This window comes from Cataglyphis hispanica, chromosome 2 (assembly GCF_021464435.1).
Source record: "Cataglyphis hispanica isolate Lineage 1 chromosome 2, ULB_Chis1_1.0, whole genome shotgun sequence".
In the NCBI taxonomy this organism is placed as follows: Eukaryota; Metazoa; Arthropoda; class Insecta; order Hymenoptera; family Formicidae; genus Cataglyphis; species Cataglyphis hispanica.
This window is the reverse complement of record NC_065955.1, coordinates 6,504,560-6,520,780: the sequence shown is the minus strand read 5'-3', so window position 1 is coordinate 6,520,780 and position 16,221 is coordinate 6,504,560. Positions and strand designations below refer to the sequence as shown.

General features: G+C 27.8%; 2 protein-coding genes across 2 annotated transcripts in view; both read right to left on the bottom strand.

Moving 5' to 3' along the window:
- Window positions 1-1,238: 1,238 nt before the first annotated feature.
- On the bottom strand, window positions 1,239-3,473 carry LOC126858966 (coilin). Its single transcript, XM_050609753.1, has 5 exons — window positions 3,029-3,473; window positions 2,754-2,923; window positions 2,006-2,661; window positions 1,804-1,909; window positions 1,239-1,688 (listed from the first exon to the last, which is right to left on the bottom strand). Exons 1-5 carry the CDS (start codon window positions 3,280-3,282, stop codon window positions 1,540-1,542), a joined length of 1,335 nt encoding a protein of 444 aa, XP_050465710.1. The 5' UTR covers window positions 3,283-3,473; the 3' UTR covers window positions 1,239-1,539.
- A 1,700-nt stretch (window positions 3,474-5,173) lies between these two features.
- The window catches only part of LOC126858977 (ras-related protein Rap1), a 28,410-nt gene continuing 17,362 nt past the window's right edge, over window positions 5,174-16,221 (bottom strand). The window contains exons 2-4 of the mRNA XM_050609775.1: window positions 10,302-10,415; window positions 8,639-9,062; window positions 5,174-8,018 (exon numbers count right to left, since the gene is read on the bottom strand). Coding sequence (XP_050465732.1) covers window positions 7,719-8,018; window positions 8,639-9,062; window positions 10,302-10,399 — 822 coding nt within the window. The 5' untranslated portion in view covers window positions 10,400-10,415 and the 3' untranslated portion in view covers window positions 5,174-7,718. The remainder of the gene's footprint in view (window positions 8,019-8,638; window positions 9,063-10,301; window positions 10,416-16,221) is intronic.

Sequence of the window (16,221 nt, the reverse complement as noted above, 5' to 3'; positions counted from 1 at the left end):
GTTTCATAGCAAGAATGTCAACCGTGAATTACAATTTCCGTACGACCATATGCCATCTTATGCAGAGAGAATTTCCGTAGATTAATCGTTTGTCTAAAATCAATCTTTTGTTTGTTTTCTCTATCATGTGTTTATTTTGCAACATGAGATTAAACATTGATTGAAATTCGAAACAAAATCTGTTCTTATTCGCTTTAATTGTTTGATTAAGCTAATTGTAATAATTTTTTGTTTTCTCTCTACCTCTCATCAAGATTATGCCAAATTATATAATTGATCGTGTATCTAAAATCTTTTTATAATATATATACTTTTTTTTGAAAAATAATATGTATAAGCTGCAGAAAAGAATGTTAAATCAAAATTTATGGTTTCTTTCTTTTCTCGATTAAAAATTCACTTGAAAATATGATATATTTATATGTGATTCTTAATTTATTATGTCTTCAAATAATATATATATATATATATCGCACACAAGTATAATGAAATAAATTATTATTATATAAAATAAATTCACTTACCAATCGCCATATCATCATTTTACCAGAAATGTTCCGTTGAAGTTAATTACTAGTTAAAAATTATCATTTCGCCCAATTCCCGAGAGTTACATTATCTTATTTAAATAACAGTACATAAAAAATATTTACTAATACACTAATTACAATTATGTCAAATAATTAACGCGATAAATTACGATATTTCATTTGAATACTTTCAAAACATGTACGATATAATTTCCTTCTCATTCGCGATTTATTTTCGGAAAAGACGCGACGCATTACGGATGTGACTTCACTTCGATGTGCGAGCGCGCAATAGAATCAGAATCATGCGCATGCGCGCGTTATGCTGAATATCGCGGCACTCTTGCCAATCTAATGAATATCGAAAGTCCTACAATGTCTAAATTCATACATATAAAAAATCTCACAGTTGCAGAAATTCTATAATGATAGGATAATTTACAATTGTCTAATAGAAAATTTTAAAATTTTCGACAATTTTTCTAATAGTTAATCGTATGACATTGTGTTTATATATTTCTTGGTAAAAAAATCCTTTTATAAAATGTAAAATGCAGATCCAGAATTTACTAAAATCTATATAAATATCTTAAGATATATAATAATTATTTAATTATATTTATTTAAATATAATATCCATTTATTATTTGTTTTCTTCCTGAGATGTATATAAAAATTTTAAATAAGAAATTAATGTATTTTATTAAATTTAAGTATAAAGACTTTATATACGTATATATATACTAATTCTATTTTCTATTAAAGTAGTATATATATAATTTAATTAAACATTATTTTATATTATAACTTTAATATTAATCATAAAATAAAAAATTTTATCTTTTTCTCTAGATATTTAAATGTTAAAAACATTAAGTATCTGAGAAATTGCAACAAGTAGTAATCAAGGTCAATGTTCAATAAAAACAGAAAATCATAGATTAATAAGCTAAACATAAAATACAGTTGCGTCTTAAGTAAAATAAAATTAAAATATAAGAACAAATGTTTATAAAACGGAAGAAAATGGGGCGAGTAAACGAGGTTCACATATTTGTGAAGATTTAAGTAAAAACGTATCTGTGTCACAGGGACTATCGGATGTGTCTTCTGAAAGAGAAAACTTCCCAAATGGCACTTGAACTTCCTCTTTGCCCTCTGCAAATAATATATCAATTTGTATAAAATGTTCTATATTACATTACCTATTATATCATTCAATGATATATTACTTTAAACAAATAAAATCGTAAATATAAATAATATTACTTACTGATTATTTTCAAATAATAATTTGCAGAGTGTGCACAAAAATCTACTACCTCAGTTACAATAAAATTAGATAATTGAGGTGTATAATCAGCGCCCATCTTCAAAGTCTGAAATTTAATGTTATTTAAAAAAAATATAGATATTTAAAAAAAGATATAGTATATTTTATACATATAAATTATAATAGTCTATATATTACATACCTTGAAGGCAATAATGTCTTTAACTTGCGGTTTTCTAGTCATAATTGGAATTATTTCTGGATCGCTATGTATCCAGTTTTCATAACATTGTGTTTTCTCTTTATTATTTAAATTTTTTTCTATGCTAATATTGTTCTCATTTTTATTCAAATTTTTGTTTTTTATCCCATCATTTAGTTCATTTTCCACCTTAACTTCGTTTTTTACTTTCTTGTGTACAAATGTAATTGGCGTTGAGCTTTGTCCTAATGCTAAAAGAGTACACAAATCTTGGGGAGATGAAGTTTTGCTAATACAAGATTCATTTCTGGATATTTCTTGTACTATTTGTTTCGCAATATTATTCTCTTCTTTTTCTACATTATCAAATCGTATATGCTTTCCAGATGGAATAATATAAGAATCTATAATTTTTGGTTTCTTTGGTTTGTTTTCTTCATTCATATTAAAAGATAATGTAAATTCAGTTTTAGATTGATTTTTTGGTCTTCGTCGTCGAACTCGCTTCCTTTTTGGAATAGATATAACAGAATCTGTCACATTACAGTCCTCTGTTAAATTGTTATCTGTAATTTTAGAATCTGTATCTTCTTCTGTATCGTCAATCGCTGTATCATCGATTACACTATAGAATGTCATATTTCCTGCAGTATTATCTGAAATAAATACATATCATCAATAATTATGTTACAAAATAAAGATCTCTTTTATCTCCATTTATATGATACAATATATAAATGAAACTAACTTATTGAGGTTGGTTGCGTATCATTCAAGGTATTATTAGATACATTCAGAGCATCAGACGCAGTTACTCTTGTTTTCATATCTATTGTATGAACTTGTTTATCATGCATAGAGCCATTGCATGTTTCTGCTTTATCAACTTCATTTTTGATACCTGATCCAGGAACTACTCTGCAATTCATGAAATTGCTACTCAATACATAATTGCAAGATAAATAAAAATAATAAATCAAAATTTTAAGCCAAGATACGTCGATAAAATTTAACTATACTAACTGTATCGTTTCATTCTCCTTAAGTATACGCACATCCTCTGTTGGCGGCAAGTATTCGGTATTTAATAATAAATGGAACGGTTCTGTGATGCTGAAGAGTTTACTAATGTGTTGTTGGATGTGAAAAATCTGCTGGATCTTTATTCCGTCGATAAAAATCCAGCAAAATTGGCGCGCATCGTGAAAAAACTTGGACAAGTCGATCTTTAATCGGAAATGTGGATGCTTCATCGTGACTCCTTCTGTATGTATCATTGTGAAACGGGTTGATTTAAATGTCAGTTGTGAACAACGTGAATGGCAACACGATCGTCAATCTCTTTTAGTCACTCTCGATCCATTCGCTCTTGTTTCAGTCGGCAGTTCACGTGCTCGAATCAGCTCGAATACTCGAAGCTTGAGACTGCTTGAAACTTGAATCCCGAATAAATCCGAATCAATCCCGAATCAGCTGTGAGCAAGAAAACAATCTCTGGATAGTGTCGCCATCTAAAACAATTTTACATTACGAGAGAAACAATTTTCCTATCTTTTTTCAATATTTTTTCTCTCAAATTTTCTAATTACGTAGACCAATAAAATATTATTAAAAATTAAAAAAATATATCATTTTGTGCTATATGGATATCAATTCTTTGTAATTTACTTTATTATATATATATATATATATATATATATATATATATATATATATATATATATATATATATATTTCGAGATATATAATTGAATCAAATCTATTAGAATTATACACACAATATTTATAAAATATGTACAAAATATTTATAATTATTTGAATATTTTATAAATATTTTTATAAAATAAATATTGAGAAATATTTATTACATTAAATATTATTATAAATATTTATTTTTGCTTATCATAAATATTATATAAAATATTTAGTCTCTATATTTTATAATATATCAAATAAAGTTTTTATAATTTTTTTTTCTTAATGTATACAAAATATATATAAAGTATTTATGTAATATTTCAAAAAATAAATAATAAAAAATATTTATGATTATTTTTATCATTAATATTGTGTGCTGTCCGAGTATTCTTGTCTCTTTTCATATTGATATAATTAAAATAGCAACAATTTTGCAAATAATGTTACTATAGCAATAGTAATGAGATCGGTAATAAAATCATTTATTATGTGTTGTAATTTATTAATAGACGAAATGAAAATGTCCTCAATTGAGACTCGACATAGAGTTTTTATATGATGCGCAATATTGCACAATTTATATTAATTTCGTCCAGTTCAATGAAATCAAAAGTTTGATTTCGTTACAGAAAAAAAAACGAACTTGTAAAACGCAGGAGATCTTATTTCTTATACTTATACTGCACATTTTATTTATTATTAATCCGCAATAATACAAAGTCAAATGTGTAACTCTAGCATTTGTTGCTAAATATAATTTATTCAGATAACGGAGGAAAGGCTGCAGTCACATATTATCATATATTATAAAATAAATCAACTCAATCTATGATCTAAATCAATTAATGATCACACATATATAATTCACTTAAACATTATATATTGACATATTTTTCTAATTTATGTTTTTTTCCTTCATAAAGCTGCACTCCAATATTTATAAGAAAATAATATTATTCATGTTATATATACAATTTTATGGTTTTATTACACATCTAATGTCGACGATAAATTTTGTCATATTATCGAAAGAAATATAAAACAAAACCAGAAATATTTTTTTGAAATTATTTTTAAATTATTATTTTCTATAAATAATTAGACTAGTTGAAACTTATAAACTCTTTATATTGGTTCTTATAGTACTAATAAAACACTGAATCAATGACACACATATATATACATACACACAACACACACGCACACATGCACGCACATACATATATAAGCAATATATATATGCAATTTATATGTATTGAAGTTATATTAAAATGCTTAATTGTGTGTATTTGTGTAAAATTAAATCCACAAAGTAAATCTAAAGTACAGTTAAAATAAATTTAGTAATAAAAACATATATGTAATAAAATATCTCTTGAATAAAAAAAATTCTTATTTTTAATTTGTATATATATATATATATATATATATATATATATAGTAAAAAGTTTTTTTCTTTATTTACAATTATATAATTAAAAAATTCATAATAAAGCAATGTTAAAAAAATAATATTTAAAAGACAATTTAGACATTTTTTTTTACATGATTACATATCAGAGAAAAAAAGAATAGCACATAATACATTTCTGTATCTAACATGTATATTAACAACCAGAAAGTTTTTTTTTTTTTTGTACAGTACTCTCCGCGACAGTACTCTATGAAATTTGAAAAAAACGTGTTGCACAAATATTAATTTTACTGTCTACCAGATTACTCTAATAATTCCCACATTTTCAATTTAAATGTTTAATTTATAAGATGTATATATATATTTTCATATATATTTGTCAAGTATGTACTTAAAAAGAAATCCATGTTCTACATGTTATATACTATTGATGTTCTCCGCTCTATATTATAATTTGAAAGTGAAATATGAACAGTATTTACATTAAACTTTCTTTTCGAAATTTTGGTATGAACAGTAGCTGAAAAAGTGTTAGTGTCTTGCTCTATCATAGTAATTATAATGACACATGTAATGTCATAAGATTTACGCTTAACACATATGAGTTCGAGACAATACAGACTTTTATGATTATTTTATATATTTAGCATGCTGAGGCTACAAATATTTGATACGTTTAATGTCTCGCTGTAGATAGAATATTTTATTTGCTTTTCAATTATTAATAGAAGAACTTGATTCGTACTTTGATCGTAAAAATACGCGAAATTTATATTTATTTGTGTAATACTGCGACATTTTCTCTCATTCCCTTCTTCTTTACCGTTATCATTTTGCTAATATTGCAAGTAAACATTTTGTTAGCGATAGTATGATATTATAAGTATAATAATATTAGTATAATAAATTCTAACAAAATATACATATATTATATATATTCATACAAAAAATAAAGAGATAAGAACCAATCCTTATTATATATGTATAACTATATAGAAAATTCATAAGTTTTTGTAATATTATTTTCTTGATTTTTACAATATATATGTATAATTCATGATAATAAAAGGCCGGGCAGTGCGAAGTAACCCTGAAATACGATTTAAATGTATGTATAATGATAAATGTAATTATATATAATTCGGAAATATTTTATTATCTTTATATAAATCCGGTAAATAGACGAACGCACAACTGCTGATTTATTTAGATCATTGTTTCGATCGCAATCGACAGACAATAATGGAAGAAAGATTGTGTTTGAAGTCTTGATTAGAAAGTCTTGTTAATATATCTTAATCCGTATACATGTATAGTAACAAAACATTTTACATTTTTGAAATTCTACATATTGGAAGTTAATAAATTTTTTCAAGAAATTTCACAAATTCTTAATTTTATTTTATAGAATGTGAAAGGAGCACTCTCTTTATCTTGCATCATCATTAATTCCTTTAACTGATCATTTTAAGATCTGCTTCGTAGTCACTATCAATCTGTTTCGTATTTACGACAAGTAGAGAAATTGCTTACAACAAGTTGCAAAAGTTACTAATAGAATATATAGTATATCTACATTTTTATGTAATATATTTCTCGCATTCGAAGAAATAAAGAACGCTTTATTTGCGTGATGCCGTAATAGAAATTGACTCTTTGAAATTGTACACTATCCAAACGGATAGTTATTACAAAATTTAAAGAAGCGATGTATATAGACTCGTGTGTGATACTTTTTTTTTATTACTTACACTATACTGCTCTCAGCTTTTTATACTTTGTTGATGTTTTATGTATGTTGTTTCCATCAAATTGACGGAAGTATTCAGATTGATCGAAAAGAATTGGACACAGTTGCATTTTAATATTTTAGTTAAATATTTAGAATATTATTCTTTTAAACTACACTTTGTGTATGAGACAAGATAACGTTTTTGTACACGTCAGAGAAAGTTTTGTAAAAAAATTTTTGATAAAACAAACTAAGTGTGACTTTCATATAATTATTGAAAACATTGCAAATCCAAAGACCCAGAAATTCATATTCGAGAATATGTAAATTCAAAATTTTTATATTATAACATATAAATTCTAGATATAATAAAAAATTTAATATTTTAGTTAATTATATAAAAAGTAATTTTTAATATAATATGTATCTATAATTTATATTTGAAAGAGAGATTTAGTAATATTTATATTTTTATGTATCTTGAAATGTTTTTCATTAAATTTTTATTATTCATATAGAAGATCCATCATTTTGACATATTTAAAAATATTGATATCAGAGCAAAACTCTTCTGAATATATGCACGTTTTTAAACTCGTCCAAATATTTTGCATATTTGACGGACGAAATACCGTATTATCGTGACGTTTTTTGTGGCTTTGCGCAAATTATCATCTCATACAATCGATACCCATAGCTTATATCATATCTATAGCCCGTGAATAAAACCTTATCCGGATCAATGAATCATCTGTCATCTGTCACATTTGATAATTCTCAGATTGGACGCCGATTGATTCGATACCATCGATATAATCAGTGGAATCGTCAGAGGAGATTTAACGTGATTTATCAGCAAAGATCTCGCCTTACGACAAAATGCAAGAATTCCTTTTAGAATCGGAGCGTTCGCGAATCTGTTGCAGGTGTTGAAGCTGAGTTGGGGACGGCACGTGGGCGCTGCTGGTGCGTGAATTCATGTGCTGCGGAGGTGGTAGAGACTGCCGACGGCGACGTTGCAGCGCTGGGCTTAGATTATACTTCAGCTTAGCTTGGATGAGAAGCTCTTTAAATACTTGAGAGATATTTAGGTTCTCCTTTGCAGATACTTCCACGAAGCCGTTTTCCCATTTCATGGTTACTAACTCTCTCGTGCTCTCGGTGTCCACCTGCAATTTATTTTTATCGTTATCACGTTAACTTATTACATAGATAATTAGATCCGACATTATTCAATTTTACAATATGTATACAATTTTTATTATTATACACATTCTAAGTTTTAATTCAAAATCTATTTTTCAATATTTATTATACATATTTTTAACATTTTTTTGTACACTTAAATATTATATAGAAAAAAATTTTAATTTTTGTTTGGATTTTTAGATTCTAAAATTTTAGAATCTAAATTTACTATTTGCATGATTATACTTGACAGATTTATAAATATTTTTACATGCAAATCTTTCTAGATCTATGTGATTTCAGATTCACGATTATACAAGGCTCGGACAAACATTCTTATCGGGCACTAATCAAACTTAAATCGGGATATAAATCTCCAAAATAATGTATCACTATAAAATATCTTTTTTTCAAAATATTATAAAAAGTTTTATAAAATTTCAAGAATATAATAAATTTTTTTAAAGAATTCAGCAAGTGCAATTTTTTATTTAATAATCTTTTTCATGAAAATGAAGAAATTGTATCCAAAATCCTCTGAAAATTCCAGAAAAAAAAAAAGTGAAGACTCAACGATAATCTTATTGCCGTCAAAGCTCACCTCCTGCTCCGTTTCTACGAGATCGATCTTGTTACCAACGACCACTATTGGGATGGCTCCTTTCGTGCTAAGTATCTGAGCCCTGAGGGTCTTCACCTCGAGAAACGTGTTAGCATCATTGACATCGTAAACCAGAACGAAAGCATCAGCTGATTTGATCGATAAATCTCTCATTGCCGGAAACTCGTACGAGCCGGATGTGTCTAGAATGTCGAGAGTCAACTGGATCCCGGAAACATTGAAATCACCGTGATGCATCTCCTCGACGGTGCGCTTATACTTCGGCGTGAATGTACTGTAAAGAAACTGGTTAATTATTGCTGACTTGCCGACTTTCGCTGCGCCCATCATCACGATCTTATGCCGAATCGAACTCTCGGCCGATTTTCCACCACCGCTGTCCGATTCTGACAATCTGTCGTTTCTGAAATGTTAACACACCCTTTTCATTAACTTGAGTTTTATTTGATACGTTAATATCAAACTTTTAAAAAGTTGAGTTTCAGCAAAGGAATATTACAATTATAATTAACAGATTTAGAAGTGTTTTTGTCAACATTTTTCATTACAATATTTATTCAAGTCACATCTCTCTAAATAGATATCAATCGCTACACGCATTACGAGAGGAATTGTTATTAACGGAAACAATAGAATACAATCTCTTTCGCGATACAATAGCGGAAATAAAGAGATAACCACACATTCTCTATTTAAGAAAGACAATCATTCAACGAAGAGAATGCTGTGTTAATGAATGCGAAGGATACACAATACAAGAAAACGCATGTTATTGAATACCACAGTTTTGTATAGAGTGTCCTCAATACAAAGCATTATCGATGCTAAAGAATGCCTCTTGTGAGCGGCGAGGCTGTACACAGTCGCTTTTACATGCACCAAATAGCAGTGGCTGCCTCTAAATATCTTCGTCTCTTCGTAATCATCTGCACTTATTAGAAGAAGTCAGACGTAGTTATTACCGGGCACACAAAAGAGGAAAAGCGAGCTTCCCTTTTCTCGCGGATTCGCCTTGAAATTAAAGCGCGAACTAAACCCTGATAGCTAGCTAGTGACGAGAAATGGATGGTAACGAAAAGGGGAGTGCAGGAAAAAAGCAAGATGTATATCGCCCACCCAAGCGGCATTTCATGCTGAAAGCAATTTTTCCGGCCTACGACTTATTACTTCGAACACGAATAGCGTCTCGTGTTAAGACTTTAAGTTTGCGTCTCAGGTACCGAGGAGATATAATATCGAAAATCGAACACACTGTATCTGCATGTTGCTTCAAAGAGGCTTTCCGGGCATCTTCCGGAAAGAAGATAACTCTCCTCTTTCAAAGGGATAAAAGGATTAATATTGGTTCTATCACGTATCATGAAACTTTTCTTCTTAAAGATAACTCATATATTGGTTATAATTACGACTCGTTCCAGTGATTTTTATATGAATGTAATAGAGTTATGTCGACTAATAGAAAAAAATACTAAAAATAATATTATTTTTCTTGGAAATGAATTTTAAATCTTTTATTATTTAAGTCAATAAAAGAATATTTGAATAATCTTAGTTTAAAATTACTTGATCATTAATGATTAATAACAATTTGGTGAACATAGTGAGAAATAAAAATTGTGAAAGAAACTTTTTCGCACATTACCTGACATTCTTTGTCGTTGCATCCTCTTGTTCTTCTTTCAAATGTGCCGAAGGTTGCAAACTGAAGCGACGGCGAAACTGATGACGACCTTTCATCATTTGTGCCGTGGAATTTCTGGCGACAATAATTCACGTGTATAAAAAAAAAAATGGAACATTCGTTTCGCAATTACTGCATATGAAGATTACGTAAACTTTTTAGTGTCCTAATTCTTGTCTCTCTCGAAAAATATGCGTTGAAAATTTTTTCTTTTTTTATTTATTGACTCAATTCTTTTCCCGAAAACTTACTCAACGATCGAAAAAAATTCCCAGGCAAGGAAAAGTTAATAAAAGTCTATTGAGATAATCGAGTTTTGCCATTTTTCTAATTTTATTAACTCTGCGAAAGAGAACAAAAATAAGATTAAAAAATCGATATATGAGTATATGCTACCTAAATTTTTTAATTTATACGAGCTTAATATACATATATGGAAAATATGTAGTTAATATTTTTTTTTATAAATGTCAATCTGTATGGCATTGTGTCCAATGTTGTACATTTTAATTTTACGTCATAAAGCAATGAGAGAAAGATCCACCATCGTGAATAGTAAGCCTTTTTACACATTCAATTGATACACAAATAAATAGTCTTCTCTTGTCGATAATTGCTTAGTTTATTGCAAATATTATTTTGAATATCCATATACGCTTAATAATTTTAATGATGTGTTATGAAAGATACCCAATTTAAAATTCTATATTATAAATTTTATATTTAATATCAGTGACTTTTGTAACATTATTTAAAATATAATTTGTATTTAAAAAAGTTGTTATTCAATTGTGCGTTTGTGTATTTATGAAGATAAAACATATAAATTAAAATTGCAATCATAAAAACGCGGAAAATATAGAGTTTGTAAGATCGTTGGTTTAAATAACGACCGATTGTTATTTTTCCTTTGCGGTGCAGTTAATTTCGAGATGATACAGCACTAACATCAAAGAATTCACTCAAGTATGCTCGCAATCCTGCTACGAGATATATGCCCCAGAGCGTAATAACTCTAACAGGGTAAATTCATTTCCCGCCAAGTATAAGCCATTTTTGTGTGCACGGAACAGCGCTTTAGGCGATCTTTCTTTCGCTTTACGTCATTAATCTTTTGTGCCGTTACAAAGTTTATTGAATAGCCGCAGCACAGCGAGATGGCTTAAGCCGCCATCCTAAATAATCGAATGTACGTGTTCGATGTATAAAGCGTAGCACGTTTCCGTACGAGACCCTCTTTTTATCCCGCGAATCGCCTCCGCATTGCTCTTCGGCTAGAGGACCGAGCACTGATTAAGGAAGCAATCAAGCGTCCCGAAGAAATACTGAAAGCAGACCCTCGTCTCTTGTCTATCTCTGTTTATACATTCGTCGGGATTTAAAATTTACTCGTAAAGCAAGAGAAAACATAAAAACGCGGTCGTCTAAAATATTACAGAGCGTGCAAAGTCAGATGAGATATTCTTGCTCTCTTTTCCGTAGATTATTTTATATTTCTTTCCGCGATGTATGTACATGTGTTAAAATACATATATGTATATATTTTAAAAAAAGATAATAATTATAAACAATTACATACATGTGCAACATTGCAATTACTCTATATGTGTAATATATAAAATATACAAATAATATATAAAATAAGAAATATATATTATTTTATATTATAATCGCGTCTCTCTCTTTCTCTCTCTCTCTTTTTTCCTGTAAAATTCCTTGTAAAATATCTTCGGAATAAGAAAAGCGATAAATTCTTCTACTTAACATCAATGACTTCGTTATTCTGCTCGTTAATCTTTATCATAAACTATTTCGGCTATTTTTAGATTTATAAATCTTAAATTTTTATTAATTCATAAAGTATGATGTTTTTAATATCGAAAAGAGATGCACGTAGAGACGTAAGGTTCGTAGGCGTTCTTTTCTCTGGAGGGAAGCGATATTTTTCAATCTCGCTCAGAACAGCCCAGTCCCGATTCGCTTAAAATAAACACGTAAACCAGCTTCTATCGACATTTATCATGGATCAATAACTATAACGTAATTTCCCATTAAGATAACAGATACCTGTTTAATATACGCGAGCGCGAGTCTGCATATCCTATCTTCGAGAGAAACGGAAACGATCGATAGATGAGTATCGTGATAACTGCTACGCGACAGACTTGAAATATCAGTAATATCATTGAATCGTCCTCTAATTTTTTTCCAGTTGTCAATAGCATATATTTAGTTAAAACTTGCTTCTCTAATGGAGCTTGGTTTGATATACAAATATTAATAATGAAGCTTTTATTATGTTTACGAAATTATTAATCTTTTTTTATGAGATAATTATTAATTATGCATATATAAAATTAAAAGTAATATATATATATATATATATATATATATATTTATTTATTTATTATAATGTATTTTAATATTATAATATAATGCATTTTTTCTACAATCATTTTTCAATCTTAGGACTGTCGACAATAATTGAAGGAAAGGAAAAAAAAATCAAATACGATATTAATGTCTCGTCGATACGTTTCTGTAGAGACAAATCATTCTCACTATCCAATCTTCGCAACAGTATTGTTTGATCTATGAAATTCGCGTTAGAATTTATCATCCGGGAATTTTTCAAATCGAGAGGAGAAATTACAAGAGTCTCTCGGACATCCGTAATTTTCTTTTTCTTATATAAAAGCTATTCAATAGCTTCTTCCGCACGCTGGTTGCATAAAACGTGTCAGATATCCTTCAATTGTGTACGGAACCTGCAATATTTATGATACATTGATTAGAAATTCTAAAATAGAATTTCATAAATCACAATCTGTGCATTCTCTATAATTAATTTAAATATTAATTTCTGAAAAATGAAATATAATGTGTTCTTATGGCAAATTTAAATTTTCACTTATAATATAATAATTTCAAATTTTTATAAATTTTTATAACTTATTGATATTTAAAAAAATAATTAAATTTTTTGTGATCTTCATATCGTATGTAATGCATGTTATATATTATTTATATTTAAAAATAATATTAAAATAAATATTAAAATTATATTTGAAATAAAATTTATATAAAGGAGAGAGCATCAAATGTTATTCAACTAAAAAATCATGTATTTTGTCAATAATTCTCACAAAATATTTTTTTACAACTCTATAATTTGTTAATTATTACCATCAAAGATTATCAAATATTTTCATATAATTTTATTTAACGTATAATAAAATTTATATAACGAAATAATTTTCACGATGCGTCTTCTTTATAACAGAAAAATATTTCTATGCATAGAAAACACCGGAATTGTATGACATCAACATGACGACAGCAAAATTGCAGGACCATAAAAGAGGATAAGCGGTAATATCGTTATAATTTCATCATTATAATCAAGTTGTGCGTTTCTAGTCCATAAAACTAATCTAGCTTAGAGAGATTTACGCAGGTTGCATCGTTCCCACCAAAATATCTCATCGTTGCATTTTAATAATAGACGATGTTAACAAGGGATTTTTGTCGAGCGAATAAATCTTGTCCCGTGAATATCGGAGTATTTTTATTTCATTACGTGCAGAGTATAAATAAAAAATTTTACACGGTATACCGTGTAATTTTCTTCGCTCTTACGAAGATGTAAATTTTTGTGCGGGTATCGTAAAAACACGTAACATTATGCGAAAGCGGATAGGAGAAAGAGAGAGAGAGAGAAAGATATCGTGGATCGATATTCAAATTATTTCGAGAAGTAATGCGGGTAAACGTTTCGTTATAACTAGCACACAATGACGTAAAAGCGGCAGTACTTAACATACAAAAATTATGTACCGCGTAATTTCCTAAATAAAACTTCATTAAATAATTATTTGTATTTAATATCCCTTGCTTATTAAAAAAGCGGATTCTACAACAAACTTTACGATAAAAATTTAGATTTTACATTTATTAAAAAACTCATTGTATTTTTACTTAAATATATACAGATTCCTGCACCAAAATCAATGTTTATTAATTATAAATTGTATAATTTTTCGTGATGCATGTTTTATATTAAAAATGTATTTAAAATGTAATAAAAAATATGCTTTATAAAATAATTTTATAAAAACTGATAAAATAACTATACACGTTAATCTTTTCCACATCAATATATAAAGTTACGAAACATCTCAAAGATGATACAGAAATATTTGATACATAAGTTTACTTTTGGAGACTTTTGTTTTTTACCTGAGTGATTTTTATTTCACGTAGTTTCACCGACCATTTACCGTGAAGGTCTGCACGACAGATCGCAAAGTCATAAAAGCTCTAGAAACTGTGTATATTTCCGTTGGATTGTACTTCAGGGACTGTAAAAGTGATATAGGTTAATCCTCTAGACTGAAGCAACTTCTTACTTGTAACATGAACCATTGCGAGGATTACGCGAATGTACTTTGAATTTCTCCGCTCCTCCTTTAAGCGCGACAATATTATGTCTCCTCAAATCTTAACGATATAATAATAAATATTTTTAAGTTTTGAAAATTAAACAAAATCTATCAGAATGTGCACGCGTGCTTCAAGCATTTTCTTTTTAGAAATAATATTAATACTTAAAGACACTTGGAAATGTTATTCATATATCAATAGTCTTGACCAATTTAATAGATAATATTAGCATTCATAAATTTGCAATAATAAAAACAAGAAACTTTGCAGAAATCACTCCATTATTCTTATCAGCTTTATATTAAGATAGATAAAAATCCATTATCTTTAACTAAGATTTTTCCTTGTGGACGTTTTCAATTAAGAATATTGGTTTCTAGAATGTATATAGATATATATATATATATATATATATATATATATATATATATATATATATCAATCGCACAAAAATATAAAGCCATTTTTAGAAAACTCGAGTCTAATTAAAATAAAAGCGATGAGTCGACGCAATTTTGAGTGAACAAAAGGAAGTTATATAGAGTGTACAATTCCATCGTGATTGTTTATGACGTTTTTGTAATAGAAAATGTTTTAACGAAACTTGTTTTGTCTCACGTAATATTTCTCGAATGCAATAAGTTCCTGATGTTTTATTGTTTTTTGTTTGATTTGTTTGGAAGGTGGAATTAATAATCGATCGAATTAATTATCTACATCGAGCGACTTATTATATTACTCATAGAAATTATTAGGTCAGTTCATATAAGAATATAAGCAAATACATGTTAAAATTTATCAAAAATTTTTCTAGATAAAAATTAATAAAACATAGAAAACCAAAAAAATGTTTTCTTAAAAACTATTTGCAATTTGATCGAAAGTAATTTCAATGGTTACTATATATATGATTATCTGTGTTTAATTTTTAAGCTAAAAATATTTTGCATTTTTTTAAATTGCTAAATATTTTCAAAAGTAAAAAGTTTTTTCGGAAAACATAGGATGTTTAATGTACAGTGTTTGTAAAATTTTTTTATATCTTTATACATATATGAAAAGAAGATTTTTCGCATACAAGCAAATTTTATTTTTACGACGACAGACAGAGCGAATAATTTTCAACACACATGTTTTTGGAACCAAATAATGTTTGAAAAATGCTGACCTTATTTTCATAAGCAAATTAACTACACTTGACACATCATGAAAATGGTCACGTTTAAATACGGTTATTTTTGCATCCAATGTATGTAAAATAAATTTACAATAATTTGTTTTTTCCGTAAATATATACATTCTTAACATTTTCTATATATTCATTCCATATATCATTTCATAAATTTTTATATAACATGTCTAGAGCGTATCTTTTTAATTCAAATTCTTTAAACAATCCTAAAAAATATCGACAAGAAAATTTTATCTTTCAAGTAAG

Coding starts and splice junctions, on each gene's coding strand:
- LOC126858966 (XM_050609753.1), bottom strand. CDS start 3,282: ATGATACATACAGAAGGAGTCACGATGAAGCATCCACATTTCCGATTA. Junction 2,924..3,028: donor AAGGAGAATGAAACGATACA/GTTAGTATAGTT, acceptor CATGAATTGCAG/AGTAGTTCCTGGATCAGGTA. Junction 1,910..2,005: donor AAGACATTATTGCCTTCAAG/GTATGTAATATA, acceptor ATTAAATTTCAG/ACTTTGAAGATGGGCGCTGA.